The sequence below is a fragment of the Vulpes lagopus genome, chromosome 10 (genome assembly GCF_018345385.1).
Source record: "Vulpes lagopus strain Blue_001 chromosome 10, ASM1834538v1, whole genome shotgun sequence".
Lineage (NCBI taxonomy): Eukaryota > Metazoa > Chordata > Mammalia > Carnivora > Canidae > Vulpes > Vulpes lagopus.
The window spans coordinates 81,220,383-81,239,589 of record NC_054833.1 but is presented as its reverse complement, the minus strand read 5'-3'; the positions used below and the strand labels follow the sequence as shown (position 1 = coordinate 81,239,589).

Genomic DNA, 19,207 nt, shown 5'->3' with positions numbered 1-19,207 from the left:
TGGCTGGAAGTGGCCAAATAAGGACAGGAATCAGTCTGAGCTTTCTGACCACACACCCCTGAACGTCACAGGGGAGGGCCCGAGAAGTATGTCTGGAATTAGGCCTTAACCATGGACAATTATACCAAAGCAGGAAGTTAAGAGCTGCCCACATATCAGGCAGACCTTGCCTTGCCCCAGACTCAGGCCAAAATAGAAGTCAATGGCCTATTTTAAAAAAATACAGTTCGCTATTGTCCACCTCTTTCCACCACAGTGGCCTGTACTGGGCACTCAGATGCCAGCAAGCAGCCTCAACAGGCATGCACACAGGTGGAGCCTGGCACCTCGGGCTCTATCCACCAGGCAGGAAAGCCACAATTGCACTGTATCGAAAGTGTCCATGCATTGTGTGTGAGGATGCATAAACCTGGGAAAGAAGTCCAAAGCAGATAAACACCTGTGTGAAAGGCCACCAACTGGTACACAACACTTGTCTGAAGTGCCCAGAAAGAAGGTTGCCCCTTGCATGGATGATCGTCTCAGACAGTGGCTCTTGGGCTGCCCTGCCCCTCTGGGGAAAGGGCAGATGCCTACCTGGCTTTCTTTCTTGAGTCCATGAGGTTTCCAAGGATTTGAATGTCTCATTCTCTTTCAAGTCTGGCCCCTGGCCCAAGTCTGATTCCTCACCACAAGCCAAGCCCCAGGCAGTGCCTGGTCTGGTCTAACCTGGAGCCTACACACAACCATTTCAGAGGCTGTACCCCTTTGAACTCCAGGGTAAGGCTCCAATTCAGGCAGCAAGCTAAGAATACATAGACATAAGTGTGGCTATCCAAAGCTCTCAACCGCTATCCCTATGCCTTTCTCAATCCCCTTACTGCCACCACGGTGGTGGGCAATCTGCTCTTTCTGGTTTGGGACAACACCCAAATTTCACCTTTCCCTCCTTGGATGGTGAGCAGCATTGTCCAAACCCTTGTCTCATGGGACTCAAGATCAACTGAAATGTGAAATCTTACAAAGGAGAAGTGTCCTCTAGGTCATCCCCCACCCAGAAGAAAATCCCCTTACTATCTCTAAGAGAAGTTTCCCCCTTTTGCTCGGATGTCTTAATAACAGGGAGCCCCTGCCTCCCATAGCCTTCATCTGACTGCTAGATGCACAAGGTATGAAACTCTGGCTTACACCAAGCAAAATTCTCTGTGGACTTTGCCTCAATGCTCCCAGTTTTAAATCCTTGGGCTTCACAGAGAGATGTTGGCCTTCTTTACTATACAACAGTTCTTTCCATATTCTTATCTGGAAGTGCTAGCCTTTCAAAGCAGTGGGGAACACAGGCAGGTTCTCAAACCTGCCACAGACAAATCTGAAAGAATGAGATGTTATACTTAAGAGCTTCATCAAAGAAGCTCCTTCCAGCCCTGCACGCTGATACCTCTCTGAGATGGCATTCTCCAGTCTCAGCCTGGTTAAAAATCAAATGAGTCCCCCCGCCAACCCCCACCCCCCAAGGGGACTGCAGAGATAGGAGGAGGAGGAGGCACAGAGAGGACAGCAGCCACACCCAACCCTGACAGATGACAAAGCCCCCAGAGGCCGACAAGGTGTCATTTGGAGAAGACGGGGCTCCCACCCCATGTGGGACCTGCCTGTGTCTTTGGCGGGCGGAATACGGGCACAGATGCTCGTGGGATGCCGACTGTGATCATACTCGGAAAAAATCAAGTGGTTAACCAGAGGGAAAGGATTCTGAGACCTGCCAGGATGGTGGGTTCTTTGTTTTTTTTTAGATTACGCCTAAGGTTTGTAGTTTGGACAAGCAAAGTAAACAATGACGATGACAGCAGGCAACAAAACAGAAACAAAGAACAGTTTACTTGTTTAAAAAAAAAAAAAGCCTTTTGTTCTAGAAGACAGCTCCACAAGGACTTGGAAGCAGCCCCACCGCCTCCCCGATTGGGGCGGGCCATGTCGTGACTTCGAAGCTGGTGTGAAGAAAACAAGCTCCAGCAGAAGTGACACAGCACATGCAGGGGGGCTGCTCGCCATCTCTTTTCTCCTCTCCTCAGTTTTTGGAAGGGGTGGAGAAAGGGATGGGAAGGGTTGGAACCAGCATAAAGCAACTGTATTTAGACCATGGCAAACTGAGCTACTGCTTCTTGTCTCTCCCTCCCTCCTGCCTGCCTGGGCCTGGCCTGGAGCGGAAGGAGTACAGGACCCAGGGGGCCCAGCACATACCTGAAAGAAACCCGGCGGGATGGGGCCTCCCGGCATCCCATCGTTGGGGGGAATGTTGCCAAGCACAGGGCTCGGGGCGGCTGCTGCACTCTGCAGAGACAAGGAGGTGGACAGTTAGTGGCTGCACACACCATAAAACACTTGGAACTCCCACCCCTGGCTGCCCCCCACCCCATTCTCTCTGTCTGCCCATGTCCTCCACAAACACTACCTTCCCAGAAGGGTCTCTTGCTGGGCAAGCAATGAACTCTTTGAGCCTCTGTTTTGCCATCTCTAAAACGGGAGAACAATGTCCACACTTCTCATTGGCACCACAGTGCAGGAGTAGGTGGCCAGCACAGTGTAGCTGTTGTTAATGTACGGGTGCCCTGCCTTCCCCACTCAACTGCTTTATGAAGCTCTTACAGGGCAGTCGAGGTGCTTTAGAAATGTTTGTGCCTCCCCAAGAGGTTGCATGCTGTATAGAGAGCAGATCAATAAATATCCACAACTTAATGAATGAACAGTCTTGTTGGGAAATGTCCCTGGAGAGGCCGAAGGAGGGCGTTCGTTTTGGGCCCCATCAGGGTCTCGGGTGCCACAGCAGATGAGGTAGGCTGCCCAGTGGAGGGACTAGAGGCACTTTTCTTCTTCAATGCTGCTATTCTGGCATTTACCTGGTACATCTGCCTCAACAAATGCCTCCCAGGGGTGAACACACGTCGTTCTCCCCAGCCTGGCCCGCTTCCAGACAATCTGCGTCCCACCTGCCGTGTGGTCAGCATGTCTGAGCCTGGGCCCGCATACACAAGGCAGGGTGAGGCTGATGGGGCGAGTCATGGGCCCCCCGCCCCGCCCCACCTGGGCTGGTCCCCCGCACACACACCCCTCCCCCACCCAGGCATTCCTCTTGCAGGACCCCCTCTCCCACCTCAACGTCACCAACCTACCCACACCCCTTGTTCCCCCTACCCTTCCGACTGAATTTGAGACTCAACAGCCTCTCAGGGCTCTGTTCTCTGGGACAAGAGTGAGTCCCCCTGGGGTCAGGAAAAGGAAGGCCTCTTTCTCTCCTACAAATTCAGCAGAATTCACTTCTTCCCTTTCCTCAGCCAGGAAATAGGAACCAGAACTCCTAACTTCCAACTTTGATAGAAGGAAATGAGGTAATGTGTGAATCCTATGAACACACTACATGTAGCAAGATGAACAGATACCCCCCGGGGATCAGGACATCTGGGTTCCAGTGCTATTACCTGTACTAGCAACCGATGGGGATGGCCATGAGCAAGCCTGGTGGCCTTCCCACACCAGTTTCCTGTAAAAAGTGGGAGATCGCTGTCATCCTGCCTGCTCATTGGGGTTGTGGAGGATTATGAGACAGGATGCGCTGTGTTTTGTAAACCGGGAACGCTTGGTAATCTGGAAGCAAGGAGGGCTCGGTATGGGCACGCACTGGGTGTCTCAGGAGACCCAGGTAAAGAGACTGGGGTGGGGATGGGCTGGCCAATCTAGCCCAACATTTTAAAATGCTTCTGCCTACTGAAATGCAACCCTCTCTATAATTAAAGAGATTCTACTAACCATCCTGCCATGTGTTGCAAGCATCCTCAAACATCACGAATGAGGAAAGTGAGGTCCATGCTGGGTAAGAGCCCCACTCAGGAGGGATGGAGGGAGGGGCCACCTGCCTTGCACCCCCACCCCACCCCAGTATTATCTGGGTAATGGCCACCTGGGAGAGTATGCCAGGCTATGCATTGCTGCACCGTATGTCTGTGGTCGATGGTTCTGTGGAAATGCAACTTTTCAGGATTTACAGCCAACAGTCATTCCTCGGAAGCAGGGGCAGAAAAGTTTGAAAGAAAAATAGGAGTGACATAAACAGGCACCCACGTTTTCTTCAAGTTCTTTCAAAGACTGGTTTTACATATAACTCTTTAATCCTGCAGGTACTTATTTTGGTACAGGATACAGATTCTACTCTTCAGGCAGCTGCCTCAGTATGACCTTGCTCCACTCATTTGAAATCCGGAAGCAAAAATCTCACAAAGGCTTGGATCTGTTTCTATGCTTTTAAATTCTGTCCTATGTCTCTAAGATTCCATTGTCACGACTAGAGTTTCACTGTGTATTTTACTTTCTCCTCCAATTCTTCAGTGGAAGTTTTTTGGCTCATTTTCACCTACCTATCCCTCCAATGTCAGATCATTTATAAAAGTCACCCTCCTACCAAAAGAAAAAAGTTCATATATAGTACACACACACAAAGACACACACACACACACACACACACACACACACACACAAACCTGAAGTAGAAATGACATCTTTCTCAAACAGAGGGGCCCTCCCAGAACATGGTCTTTCTCCAACCACTCACATCTCCCCACAAGTTCTGCAGTTGAGCAGGTTGGGAGGTCAACGACAATAATTAACAGGTAGGTGGGAGTAGTAGGCAACAGCCTGGGGAAAACCAAAATCCTGTGTTGCTAAAACTGACTAAATGTTTTATTCAACAAATGTGGCACTGACTTGTTTGTGGGACGAGGACGAGAAAGATTGAGTTCCTGACTGGGGAGGCCCTGGGTGATGTGTATGGCAGGAGCCACTGAGCCTGACACTCAGAAATAGGCTGGGTCCCTCCTGCCACCCCCTCTCCTGTCCTCTCTCTCCCTGGATACCGAGGCAGCCTCTGAGGTGAACACAAGCACTCCTGCTTGACAAACAGAGACACAAACATCTGCGTGAGGAAAGCAGACTCAAGACAGCCCTCTCCCATTTCTCCTCCTCCGTCCGGATCCACTCATCCCCAGACTTTAACCCAAGACAATACTTTGTTTTTACAGAAAGCTCTGGAAAGCCTCACCAACTTGATTCTTTAAATTAGCATTTATCATTTAGCATACAATGCTTATTAGAGAACACAGCAAAGGAAAAAGAAAATTAGCCACCGTGTTTTCTTAAGGAATATCAAGAGCACTTCCCCTTCTCGTTAAACAGCCAAAGAAAATATGAGTTTTTAATGAGTCTAATATTATATAGAAGTATCATTACTTACCCAACTTAATTAACATGCATTACATCAGTGTTCGATACCTTTGGTAGTTACAAAATGGTACCGCTTTGGTATTTTTTATTTTTTGGATCACTACCTCTTGAAGTGGTCTATGCTGGCCACTTGTAGATCTATTTTTATGGTAAGATGTTCATGTCCCTTGCTATTAGTGTATTTGACTTTTTCCTTAGTGGTAAATAAGAGCTCTTTATATTCTAAGGACATAACATAAGGATATCTTAGAATTAAAAAAAAAAAAAAAACTCTTAAATGAAAATTTGAACATGGGAGCATGACTTACAAGGCTCCCTCCCTCTGATCTCATTTCCCTACAAAATCCGAAATGAGTCCATGGTTCTAGGAACTATGGGTTTGGTGGGTGGGCCATGGTTCTTTGAATGTCAGGGCTGGGGTAACTATGTTTCTAGAAAACAGATGGTGTAGTTCTCTGACATCTGGGTGGAGGACAGATTTTTGCTACCCTCCAAGGAAAGGAAAGCCATGTTAGCAGTGATTAAGGTGGCAGGAAACTGAGGAGACAACTTTCATCATTCAAAGCCTCATCCACAGCAGCAAAAATAAGCCAAATAATTAACCTAAATTATGACAGTTACTGCCTATTCTTTGATTATGAAGGCAACATGTATTTATAACGGGAAAACTTTCAAAAGGGCAGAAAAGTCTGAAGAAGCAAAAGAGTGGCCAGCAGTGTTACAGGGCAACAAAAGGGTTAAGTACTAATTGCTGCTCACAAAACCCAATCCACTGGACGACCTCCTCCCACCCCCACACCTGACAGCAGCGGCTATTTTACCTATCTCCGAGATGTGAGGCATACAGCAGGTGTTCAATAAATGATTACGACTTTTATTATTCAAAGACCTGCTCAAACCTGGCCATCTGGAGCCAGGCCTTTCCGGACTGCTAAGAATCGGCCTCTCCCTGCGGTTTCCAGCTTTGAGTTAGAGCTCCATTAAGGCACTCAGCAAAGCGTCTCATGTGAGTTTTCTCTAAAAACACAAAACCCAAACCAAAAGCCCCTGACACTCACTATAGCTGCCGGGGCTGTGGTGGGTGCCAGGGATGGAACCCTCCTGCTGGAGCAGGGTTTATAAAGAGCGTTGTATTTTGAAGCTGGAGACCTCCCTGTGGGCTCAGGTCCTGGCTAAGAGCCTCAGTTTCCCCACATGTCCAACGGCAGGGCAAGACATGACAATCTCCAGGGCCTTTCTACACTGCTCTTCTCAACCCAGTCCACACACCTAGGGGGCAAGGGACTGGAAAGAGCAGGTCCTGTGTGAACAGGAGAACAGTCCTCTCTCCGGAGGACTCTGAATTTTAGCGCTTCTCTGTTCACTACAGGACACTTAAGAGATCAAAGATTAAAAACCACCCAGAAATCTCTTTGTTATCAGAGCCTGCAGGTAACAGCCAATGACATCTGAGCTCCCCGTGCCCAGGCCAGGCCCCCTCACCCACATTTATCTACACAGGCACACATACGTGGACTAAAAAAAGTAGAATCAAATCAGGCATGCAGTTTGGTAACTCATGCATTTTTTAAAAGAACTAACTGAAAATTCTTTTCTAAATAGAAAACAGGCCTTGCCCTGGGTGGCGTGGCCCTCTCCAACCAGCTGCTTCCTCCATGACTCAGGGGCAACAGTCCTCTTGAAAAGCTCAAGGTGCCTCCAGACAAGTGCCTGAAGCTCCTCAAGCTGCCCCGCAGCATACTGTCTTTTTGTTCGTGGCCTGGGAGCCTTCCAAGGAGGACTGATCCCACAACCCTCTCCCTTAAGAGTAGGGTTTCTTTACGATCCCATGGTGGTTACACAACCACCAGGCCCCCAGGCTTCACTGCAGCGCCTCACCCGCGCCTCACCCTGCACACGGACTGGTTTCACACACGCACACATGCCTACAGCGACAGGCATCCTGGTGCTAGCAAATTGATGTTCAGGAGAGACCACCATGCCCATGCTGAGCATCCCAATGTACCTCTGACAAGCCCACCCGACTCCACTGAAGTACAAACACACTTGGAAGTCCCAAACATGCTGCTGGGCCCCTTCCTCGCTCTGGAGCAAGAAGTCCCCTGTGGCTGCAGGAATAGCATGGTCAGTGCAGAGGAACCAGGAGAAGCTCCCAGAAGACTCTCACCTCGTAACTCACAGTTATCTTGTGGAAAGTGACAAGTGCTCAGGCTTCCTTCTCAAAGTGTGGGTCTGGGGGATGCACCCTGTAACGTGTGATCTTCCAACCCCACCCCAAGAACCCCAGTTATTCTCACTCACAAATTAACATAGGACAGCTCCCTCCCTCCCCCACATCATGACCATTTTCCCTCTTATAAAATGATCCTCGGGGTGCCTGGTGGCGCAGTCTCTTAAGTGTCAGACTCTTGGTTTCAGCTCAAGTCATGATCCCAAGGTTGTGAGATCAAGCTCTGTGTTGGGCTCCACGCTCAGTGTGGAGTCTGCCTGGGATTCTCTCTCCTTTTCCCTCTGCCCCTCCCGCTTGTGTGCATGCACTCTCTCTCTCTCTTTCTCTCGAAAATAAACAAATACATCTTTAAAATAAAAATAAAAACAATCCTCTGTACACAAAGCCCCTAGAAAACTGAATAAAAACAAACACTCCAAGGGAACCGTGGGACTCTTGCCAGCTTGGCCGCCCCTCCTGACTTACAAGGCTGCAAAATGGAACTTTGTTCTGCAATCCCCTCCCTCTTCGCCCCACCCCAATACTCAGGCCTAGGCGTGTAGCAGCACAGAGCCCACATGCAAAACCACCAAGTACAGCCTTCCTCAACTGAAACTCCACACAGGCCATGTGGCCAAGCACCCAGGACACCACAGGGTGTGTGGCATGTGGCCGGGTACATGCAGCTCGGCAACACAGGTCACTCAGAGGAGTGAAGGCACCTCTGTGCTGCCTACATGAGAAGGGCAAGTGAGAAATGATCGTCTTTGAGGGACGATTGTGTCCAGGGGAAGGAGGGATGCTTGCAACGGTATCACCAAGACAGAGGCTTCAGCAATCTATGCAAAATATCGGGGTGACCTGGATCCCTCTGGGACCAGTTTCCTAGAGGGAATGTTAATCTTAGCAGGAGAGATGAGCCGGAGATGTAGACAAGGGAGTGGAGAAAATGTCATCATCCAAACAGAAAAGTCCAAGATAGAGAGAAGTGAGGTCAAAATAGGGAGAGAGACAGAAGAAGCCTCTTGATTTTATGCGCAGACCATAGAAGAGAATCTGTTCTGGAGAATGGGGGCTCTAATTCTGCAGCTTGGAGAAAACACAGAGCTGTTGCTATGTGAAGAGACAGAACCAGCTGGCATTAAAAATAGGTTTAGATGACACACAGGAGTGAGTGACACAGGATCCCTGCCCCAAATAGCCAGGGGGCAGTCATGTGGAAGGAGGAGTGGACGTGCAAGATCTCTTGGTGCCAAGGGATGGCTCTGGGTCCAGAGGTAGATGCTCAGAGCTACAAAAAGCTTTTCCACATCTGAGCATCAGAGTGAATTGCCTCAGGAAGTGATGGCCTATGTTAACTTGGGGTGGCTCACAGCTGGGACACAACAAGAGCATGCTACAGATCGGAACATGAGGGCTTGATCTCTGTTCTCCAACTGACACCCATGCTGGCTGTCTCAGCCTCAGTTTCCCCTCTGTTAGAGGGAAGAGCCACATTACCCTACCACTGTCTGGTGTTTCCCCCTGGGAATTATTATGATAGAAGAGCTCTAGATTGAGGGTCCCTGGACAAGGACTCCCACTTGGGCTGCAAACTATCTACTGTGTGACCTGGTCAAGACTTCTTGCTTCCAGCCTCTGTTCAGCTCCTGGTCAAGACTTCTTGCTTCCAGCCTCTGCTCAGCACCAGACAAGGTGCCTGAGGTGCTGTGGTTTTGCTGAAACAGTGGGCATCACACTGAGATCTCAGTTGAGTGACCAGAAAAAGAGGCCACGGGTAGGCAAAAAAGACCCTGACCTGCCATAGCCAGGCATCAGGCCCACGTGAGAGCTGTCCTGAAACCAGAGCTTCTTCCCACGTCTCCTGGGTGAGGGGGATCAATTCAGGGACATGGAGAAAGGATGTGGAAAGAAGCAACTGCCTTCCATCCTGACCCCAGAGATTAGGACAGAGAAGAGAATGACTGACTGACTCAACAGCCCCACAAAGAGGTAATTTCTGTTTAGCAGTAAGGAAACAGGCACAGAGAAGCACATCATCATAAGTGGCTCTGACTTTAGTCTCCCTGTCCCTCCACACCCCCACCCCAATCTTGGGTCCAGAAACCCCAAAACAGTCTCCGTGCCACCCTTGTAGTTCCCCAGGAGGGTTCTGTATGCTTTTTGACACTTATGACAAGAAACAGCAGATCATTACAAACATGAGGCAAGCACAAAGCAGTCTCTGTATCTGAGATCATCTACACGTTTTGCTCTTCTTCCTAAGTAGACTGACCTAACCCTGCTCCTTCCAGCAAATAGCTGAGTTGGCCTTCAGGAAGGGGTGTGGTGGTGGTGGGAGAGTGTGTGTGTGTGTGTGTGTGTGTGTGTGTGTGTGCAGGAATGCATGAACCCATTGAAAAGTCTTCTGGATCTAACTGGCAAATTACCCTAGGAAGAGAAGGAAAAACAAGGTAGGTGGGAGCTTAAAAAGGTTACAAGGGCTTTACATGTGTTGGACGCGCTCGGCAGACACTCGCTCTGGGGCTGCTAGGATGCGCCATGCCTGCCAGGGCGGCAGATGACAGTGCATGGCTCTGCCCTCGAGGTCCAGAGGAGGATGAAATGAGCCGCGGTGACAGAGCGGAGGGGTGTGGGCAGGTGCTCCAGGCGGGCGCGGTGAGGCGGGGATTAGTGGGATCAGGGAGGCTTTACGGAAGAGGTGGCACTCAAGCCCAGGCCTTAGAGGATGGCAGGACTCGAAGATGCGGGCGGTGATACAGAGGTGAGAGATTACCGCTGTCATCTCAACCCTCCCCGGGAGCCAGGCCCGACAGCCTCTCTTTCAGAGCATAGATGCTGCCAAGCCTCCACCTCACCAGAGCTCCGGCCCAGCCCAATATCGGGGGTTTGGGGGCGGGGGGGCCGCCTGGGGCTTACTCACTTCCCTCTTTAAAGGGGGGCTGTTCTGCAGGAAGGCAGTCAGCCACCCACCCCCCACCGCTGCCTGAACTCATCCAGCTACTCTGACCACAGCTTATCCAGTTCCCCCCAGCATTCCTGACAACCCAGAAGGGACTCCACATGAGGACATCAAGGGATCTGTCCAGGGTCACAAAGCTCAGATGGGCAGAACTGGAAGTCAAGCCCAGGTGTGCTAAAATCAGAGCCCAGTTCTCAGACACATCACAGCTTCTCTGGTCTCAGTTTCAAGGCTGATGCTCCAAGATGGCTTCAAGATGTTCTCTGACCAGGGAACAGAGGTCAGGGTTTAAGGCCCAGCCCTTCCATTCTCCAGGAGCCCTTCACAGGCATCTCTAAAGGAGGGAGCCCTCTATCTTCTTTGGGGAATGGGGAACTTGAAATAGGACTCTCAGGCAACAGGTCCAGGCAGAGACAGGTGATCAGCAAACAGAAGCCCCTGAACCAGCGACACAGCACCAGGCAGACATCAAACATGCTTAGTTCCTAGGATTCCATGAACATGAAGCAGGCCAGGGAAGGAGAGGGGGTCAGGGCTATCCACAGACATCTTCTGCTCAACAGAGGCCGTGCTTCTGAGGAGTGGCCTCTCTCTACCCCATGTTAGAGAAATAGGATTTCATTGTTAAAAATGAAAACAAAGGCACTCCAGTCAGGATATTCCCAGAATGAAGAACTGGCTTCTTTCCCAGTGCTGAGAAGGCCAGGGCCACCATGCCACCGGGCCTTGCCCATCCATCCCAGGGAGCACCCAACTTCTGGGAATTGGATCAAAGGGTACCGTTTGTGTAAGAGGTGGAGTCCCACATAATTAATACCTGGTTATATCATGGATGCTGGCCAGGGCACCCTCCTCCATGTGCAAACACCTCTCTGGCTGGGCTGCACAGCACAGGGCGTGGGTTCTAGGCATGTACACGCAAAACAGGGGAGATCAGGGGCTAGAGGTGCCCCCACAAATGAACAGTACAGAGTGGATCAGCCACACACTATTTGTACAACACTGATTCTCTTCTTAAAGAGAGATGAGCTTCATGGCCTGGGTTTACACCATTAGCAACACACACACACACACAGTCTTAAAGGAGCTACTTACAACCGCAAACATGTCATAGTAGGCCAGTGACAGCTCCTTAACAAGAACACTGGCAGTTGCCTCTGCAAGGCAGAAAATTCCCTGGCGTGGACCCACACACACACGCTCAGTTCCAATGACAACTTAATCCTGCCAGGACTGAGGTGTGCAGAGAACAAAAAAATTGCCTGCTTCTAGAAACTTTTAACTTTAGAAGAAATCATTAAAGGCATGACCCTCAGCACATTTTTCAAAAACAGGAGACCACACTTTGCTTGGCTGGCGCCAAATTTAACGGGGACAGTCACTTGCCCTCGGCTCATCCTCTACTGCAACAGGACAAATGTACAGTCTGAAAAGTTCACTGGGGTCCCCTGTTATCAAGGCCAGAAAGGCAGACACTTGGCCAGAGAAGCCAGTGAGTGGCCCACCACAGTGGTTTGCATGACCGGTGCACAGGCTCAGAGCTGAGCAGATGCCGCCACCGCCTTGAAAGCACACATTAATTGCACTAATTTAGCTAACAGTCTCTGTTTCGTCCCCCACTCCAGTCAACCAGCATCCTTTGGTACTGCTGGAGAGATGCAAGCTGTTGGCTTTAGTGTTATTTTGTCAGCCATTAAACGATTCATCGGAGTCATTAATTGATTTATTACTGCTGCCTGCTCAGAGGGTTTAGCAAATAGAGAATGATGTAGGTCACAATGCAAAAGGAAATTGGACCAAACAACACCATGAGAAGCTGGGCACTTAGAGAGTGAGCCACTGTCCATTTGGGAAGCCCTCCATGCCCAGCTGTCAGATGGGGGGACAGCAGAGCTGGCTCTCCTGCCTGAAATCCGGGTGCCAGACTGCCTCCCGCTCAGGCGCTGGTGCTGCCAAAGATGTAGACGGCAGAGAACCTTGTCCAGAGGCCCCTGGCAGCTGGCTCCCAGGCACCTGCCAGGCATGATCACCAGCAACTGGGTACGAGGGGGAGAGAAGCCTTCACTGGCCCCCACCCAGGCCCGTGTGTCCACCCTCTGGGACACTGCGGAGGCCAGGGAGTGGTCCCAAGCCAGGGCTCTGCTCCTCTGGAGGTAACAGGCTCCTGCCACTCTCTCCCTGTCCCTGCACTGCCCTCAGGAGTGCCGGGACAGCAACAGCTGACAATAACAGGTGCCTCCTAACGCCTGGCCCTTTAGGACTTCTCTCTGACCCTGGCCACAGCCCTGGGTGGTGGCGGTGAAGAGAACAAGCAGTTACACAGCAGGCCAGGGCACAGCCATCCTGGGTATCAGACCCAGGTCCTCATGACTTCAAAGTCCACATCCCCTTCCCCTACCCTTTAGCTGACACCACAGGGCACTATGGCTCAGCCTCAACAAGGACTCCAGCCAAAACTAATTGGGGGAACAAGACCAGAGCAGCCCCCTTCTTCTCAGAGGCCCCAGTGCCTCTCAGAGGCCCCAGTGCCTATTATAAGAGACAGAGTCAAGGTGAGTGAGGCCTGAGACTCTGCAAGAGAGAAAGACTGTGGGACTCAGTTCCTCCTACGCCCCTGAGGCACTGGCCCGCGAGATGCTGACGGCTTGGCTCTGCTGCCAACACAGACCATAGACCCCAGGGGCCACTTTCTGGTGTGCATGCTCCTCTTGCTGGCGCAAGCCCTCCCATGGTTTCCCCTGCTGCCCTACCTGCCCTTCAAGCCACAGCCCAAATGCAACAGGTCCGGGGAAACCTTCCCAGAATACAGCCAGGCACCCAGTAGTTCACGGTGGAGGTCTGCTGCACTAGATTAGACTAGAGAGAAGTAACTCTCATCCTGCCCTGCTCCCAATTCCTCGGGTTGTGAGCAAACACAAGAGAGTGTTATTGAGATGAAGGAACTAGAATGTTCATTTTACAGAAATGTGAACATTCCCAATAGGAAGATTATAGGGTCACAGACTCTGTGTGTGAGGGTGATGGGAGCAGGGGTGCTATACACATATCTCCCTCTCTAAAGCAGGAAAGGTAAATCCTCTGGTACCTTGTGTGCCCAAGGAACCAAACACAGCCAGTCTAGTTGACTCAAGTTCTATAATTACAAGAATCAACCCCTCAAAAACACATCACACTCCCACCCTGCTCAGTGGCACTGTGGAACAGAGCCCACCCTAGCAAGCTTTCAGAGTGAATCACATCAGAGGGTGGTCATTTAGTTTGATTCAAAAGTGATGCAGAAGGGCTGAAGAGCCAGGTCAGGTATACACCAAGAGCTGGTCTGCTTTGGTCCTTGATATAGCCCCAAACCACAGAGCTACGTCTGCAGCCTGCTATGGACCCGTGGAGGATTTGAGGGCAGGGTAGGAGTTGGGGAGGGCCTCTTCAGAGCTCCCACAGAGAGGTCCACAGATATTTGCTGGGTGTCTATCGGGTGTGTAAGACAGGGGCTTTCTTGCTAGCATTGCCCCAGAACGGGTCCAGAGCATCCCAGAACACATATCCTTTTGGGATCCTAGCGAGAAACCTGCTAATGAGGTGGGGCCAGGAGCCCAGCTTGGAAGCACCAGAGATGACCTAGCCAGTCAAAGGCTTTTAGGGGACAGAGGAGTTTATCTACTGAGAATTCTGACCCAAACATGGCTTCTAAAATGGACCCAGAATTTCCCATAGAGGTGGCACGCCTTCTACTCCATATATGGCATTGAAACTACAAAAGAAAGTCTTTACAGAGAAGCTCATCAGGGTTCAACAAGTGAGATACTTAAAGTCTCATAGAGAAAGAATCACCTATTATCATGTACACATATTTAGGACTCCAGCTCAGGAAGGCCTTTCCTTTGTCCGTATTTACTTGATGAGCACACCCAAGTGCCCTCTGCACAGGTTGGTCCTTCTCCCTGGACCACCCCTCCACACTCTCTCCCAGGGTGATGCCTCTTCATCTTTTATGTGTTCTTCATCACAGCACTTGTCACATCTAACTGTTAATTCCTTATTAAATTCACCAGCTGTCTTCCCAGGGACAGGGGCAAGAATGATGTACACAGCACAGACGAGGTGCAGGCTCAGTAAGTATTTTTTTGGATGAATAAAGTCCTCGCAGAAATCCTGCTTTTCAAGAATATCCACTACATCTACAAAGTCAAATTCTAAGACTAGTTAACTCAGTCACTCACTAACTTACCATGTGGCTACATCCATACAACTACTCCCTTCCCTCTAAACAACACATACATACACCCACACCCACACAAAATACCCAGTCCTGTCTTAGAATACACTGTTTCCGTTGTCTGCAAAAGTCAAGCTTTGGGGATTCAGAAAAACCTGGGTGCTACTTGGCCCTTTGTGGCAAATGACTTGGGCAGGTCACTTCTAGACTCACTGGTCAGGTCAGTAAAATGGGATCATCTTTATACCTCTCCTTCCAAGACAGCTATAAATTAGCTAAAGCTAATACCTGGGCAAAGCATTGATAGTTGTGAGGCCATGACAGGAAGCTAAACTCCCACTTTGGAAGGAAGTCGAGACTAAGCCCAGTGGACTTGGTGCAGTAAGCGGATTTGAATTATGAGCTGCTGAGATCTGGCCGCTTCTCTCAGCCCTCTTGGCCACGCCTCTCTTCCATCTGTAAACCAAAGCCTAGTGATATTCGCAGATAGACTGGATGTCCTGGTTTTCTATCTCCCTGAAGATAGAGGTCTGCTCCACTGACCAAGGAGCCTCTTTTACCAGAGACTCCTTAATGAAGCTGAGAGAACCTGCCTACCACCTATGGGGCTTGGGGACACAAAGGTGGGAGGGGCCCCTCCTGGGCATGGTGGGAAGCTGAGGAGGGCGGCAAGGCAGAGGTTCCACTCTGAGATGCCTTTCTCCTTGTTCCACAAAATGCACCCCGCAGACAGGAATGTCTGCCAATCGGAGTCCTCTGCCAATCGGAGGACTGCCCTTCACAGCTGGACCCTGCAAGCCACAGGTTTCTAAGAGACATGGTTCCTGCAATCAGAGATGAGCCACAGAGCCAGCCCTGAGCTCACTCAGGAAGAATGTGTCCTCTTCCTCCTCCTTGATTCAATCCCTCAGTTCATATGGAATTGAGGACCTGAGAAAGGCAGAGAAAAGAGGTAGAACAGAGACCAGGCTCTGGGAGCCCACAGGGCCCTCTGGTTGCACCCCTCTTCTGCCCTCTCCCGCTGCTTACCACGCCCTGGGAATGGCTCTATCCTCTCACCAACCAGGCCTCAGGTCCTCCACTGCCTGAGGACACTGTGCTACTTTTGCATTCTCTCCCAGACAAGCTCCCTATTACCCTCCATTTATCTGCCTATAGAACTCTCAGTCATTCATCAACAGCCAGCTCAAATGTCCCTGCCTCCCAGCCCAGGGCAAAGTCCCTGAGAAGGTTCGTGAGCTAGAACTCAGTATCAGAAGATACCAACTTCCACCTGCAAGTGTCTCAAGATCATCCAATAGAACATTCACTGCCAATGAACTCCTTCCTACCCAAGGGCTGCTGTAGTAAAGGGCAGAGCACAGTGGAATGAGGGCCTCCAGGTCCCCAGCTAATTCGGAGAGGCAGGCAATTCACCCCGACTCAAGATGCTCCCTCAATGCAAGACAACACCTCTACTGGGGTTGGCATTAGACTTAAAGCAAACAAGGAGATGATAAAGGGCTGTGATCTCATGTCATCCCTTCCCTCCCCCTCCTCCAACCTCCCTCTTCTCTTGTGCCTTGAGCTTTAGTCATGGGGAACACTCTCTGGTTCCTAACCTGTGCCCAGACCATCATTCCCTCCCTAATGCCATTTTAATTCTCCATCTGACCCTTGGGCCACCCTGGGCAGGATAATTTTTTCATTTTCCAATCCCATGTGAAACTCTACCAGTGACTCTTCCAGTATTTTCTATGTGGCCTTATTGGAAAGACAAAAGCTCCCTGCAGGATTTTTGGTTCCAAAGAACAAAATCCAAATATTTACTATGCCTAATAATCAATAACCATCGAATGACTGGAGACTATGAAAGAGCTTTTTGGACAAAGCTAGGCCTGGCTCTTCTGGGAAATTCCTTCCTTATTTTCTACCTTTAGAAAGATGTAACTTTAAAGAACTGAACAGACTTTCATAAACCCAAATGTGAAAAGGGACAAAAAGGGGCCATACCTTCCAGTGTTTCTATGTTTTTCTCCTCAAGCAATCATTGCAGAAGAGAAACATGGAAACCCTGGGAAAGGCTTGAATTTGAATCTTGCTTCTGCCGTAGCTTGAAACCTGTGAGTCACAGAGACATGGCAGGATTATCCATGATGGATGACCAAGTGCCCCCCCTCTGCTGCATACGCATCTAAAGCAGTCTGTTTTTCTTCTGTTTTGTCTAATTCCATTTGAGGCCATGGCCTGGGTCTTCTCCACCAAAGACATAAGTCTTTAATGAGATTTGGGTAATCCACAGGCCTTCAGAAACTTTGAATCTAGAACTCAGAGAGGAGGGGTTCCCATGGTCCCTCTATTGTAGATGTGGCCCCAGGCTCACAGACATGGGTCAAGGGCAAGAGTCGGGTCTGGGACTTAGATGTCCCAGACATCCAAAGATGTCTGTACCTTGGCAGTCTCATCTGTAAAACTGGGCTAATAAGCCCTGCTTCACAGAGTCTATGAAAGTTAAGGTTCTGCAGCCTCCCCTAGAACTCTTCCTGGCCTCCATCCCTCGGGTACTCAATAAATAAGTACCTGTTGAATAGACACTCCTGCTAAAACCCTCCTCTATGCCTTTGCTCTACTGAGGAAGGCCTCACCCTGAGGGGACCAGCCAGGCAGTGCTCACCTGTGGAGCCCCAGAGCATTCCCATCCTGACCCCCCTGAAGTTTGCAGGCCATGATTCCCAGCAATGGAAACAAGTCACCACTCAAGGTGGGTACCAAACCTCCCAACGACTTGGACGTGGGAACTCTACTCCTTTGCTTCACAAGGTTACAATTCTTCCTGCTATCACAAACCAATGTCACCCACCCCATGGCCCTGGCAGGAACCAGATAGAAGACATCCGTCATAGAAGGGAAAAAACCTTAACCCTGCGACCAAGCCCTCTGGTTCTGACACAGTTTGAGGCCCAGTCTCCTCAACCTGAACGTGACCATCTGTAAAATGGGAAGTCGTCACTACCTGCCTCGCCTACCCATGCAGGAATGTGAGGCACAAATATTGAAACAAACACAAAACCTGGTGTTACCCGAAGGACAACACCCCCAGCCCCCAGACCACCAAAGTGGCAGGAAGAAAGGAGGAAGCTGAGGTGACAAAACCCTGGCTAGCTGTGCCACCCACCCCCCACAGTCCTTCCCCTCACCTACAAAACTAAGGGAGTGGGGATTGGACTCCTGGTCCTTAAACCTGGCTGTACATCAAAACCACCTGTAAGCTCTGCAACCACCCAGCTGCCCACCCTGCCCAGGCTGCAGGGATCCAGCTTTTTGGGAGCTCCTGGATCAGACGTTCTAGCAGATTCCTCCTGAGTTCTGCCTCTGCCCTAACCAGGGAAAACGGACCCTGGGTCCAGCGATGACTAGCCAGATGGGCAGGAGAGGACTGCCCCTCACCCTCCAGGCTCCCAGGAGGCCTGCAGGAAGCCTCTGGATGCAGGTCGGGGCTTAGACAGCCGTCCAAACAGGTACGAGCCCAGATGTAATTGGCCTCTCGGTTAAGCTTTCTAATCTCATTAAAGCTGCCTGCATCATGCAGACCACAGCTCTCCATTTAATAACAGAAGAGCACTGCCCTGCCTGAGGTAAGCTGATTAGGTCTGGGGAGACCCGAGAGGACGGGTCTGGACCACTGCCCCCGGCCCGCACTGGACCCCTCAGCCCTTTCTGCTGTGTGCAGATGTCACAAACTCAGACTGTAAGAAGAGGGTGCGTGTGCTGCAGAAGGGGCAGGCAGGCAAGAAGTGTTTAGAGTGGGTGGTGGGGGTGGGGGGACACAGGGCCAGGCGTGCCACCCACCTTGGAAGCCAGTGCTGTCCCTAGGACTTTCGATACATGTAAAGCATCAAGTAATTTTATTCCCTATCTTTCCAGGGTGTGATAACACCCACTGCACCCCAGGAGACGGCTGCCCCTCTGAGCAGAGTGCAAGGCTCACAACTGCTTCCCTCCCCCTTCCCACGGTCTCCCCCATTCACAGTGGGAAGAGGGCTACGGTCTGTGGAGTCCAGACAGCTGCTCTGCATCTTTGGAAGAGAAGACCTGTCCTGCCAGCACCCTTTCCCCCCCACACCCCTCTGAGAGGAGGTACCCCGACGTCCTTTCCTGATAAGTGTGTGAGGAGGGCTGAGGAAGTATCCAGCTCCTGGACATCAGTCAACGTGTGCAAACAACCCTGTGCAAATACATGTCATCCACTTCTCGATCATCCCCTCTATCTAAATACATCCCAAGAAAATAACTTGGCAGTGGTGAGAAATTCTGCCACAGCTCCAAAGTAGCGCACACACACACACACACACACTCATACACTCACACATACTCTCATACACACACACACTCACTCTCATACATTCTCACACACACACACACACACACTCTCATACACATTCTCACAGTCATACACACTCACACATACTCTCATACACATTCTCACACAGTCTCATATACATTCTCACACACACACTCATACACATTCTCAGTCTCATACATTCTCATACTCATACACATTCTCACACTGCCATACACTCACATACTCTCATAC

General features: G+C 50.4%; 1 protein-coding gene across 9 annotated transcripts in view; it reads right to left on the bottom strand.

Annotated features, from left to right (window-relative positions):
• SSBP3 (single stranded DNA binding protein 3) overlaps positions 1 to 19,207 on the bottom strand; it is a 164,738-nt gene that overhangs the window by 44,848 nt on the left and 100,683 nt on the right. For all 9 annotated transcript variants that reach the window (XM_041770775.1, XM_041770779.1, XM_041770777.1 and 6 more), the window contains one exon: positions 2,221 to 2,310. In XM_041770775.1, the coding sequence (XP_041626709.1) occupies positions 2,221 to 2,310 (90 nt within the window). The remainder of the gene's footprint in view (positions 1 to 2,220; positions 2,311 to 19,207) is intronic.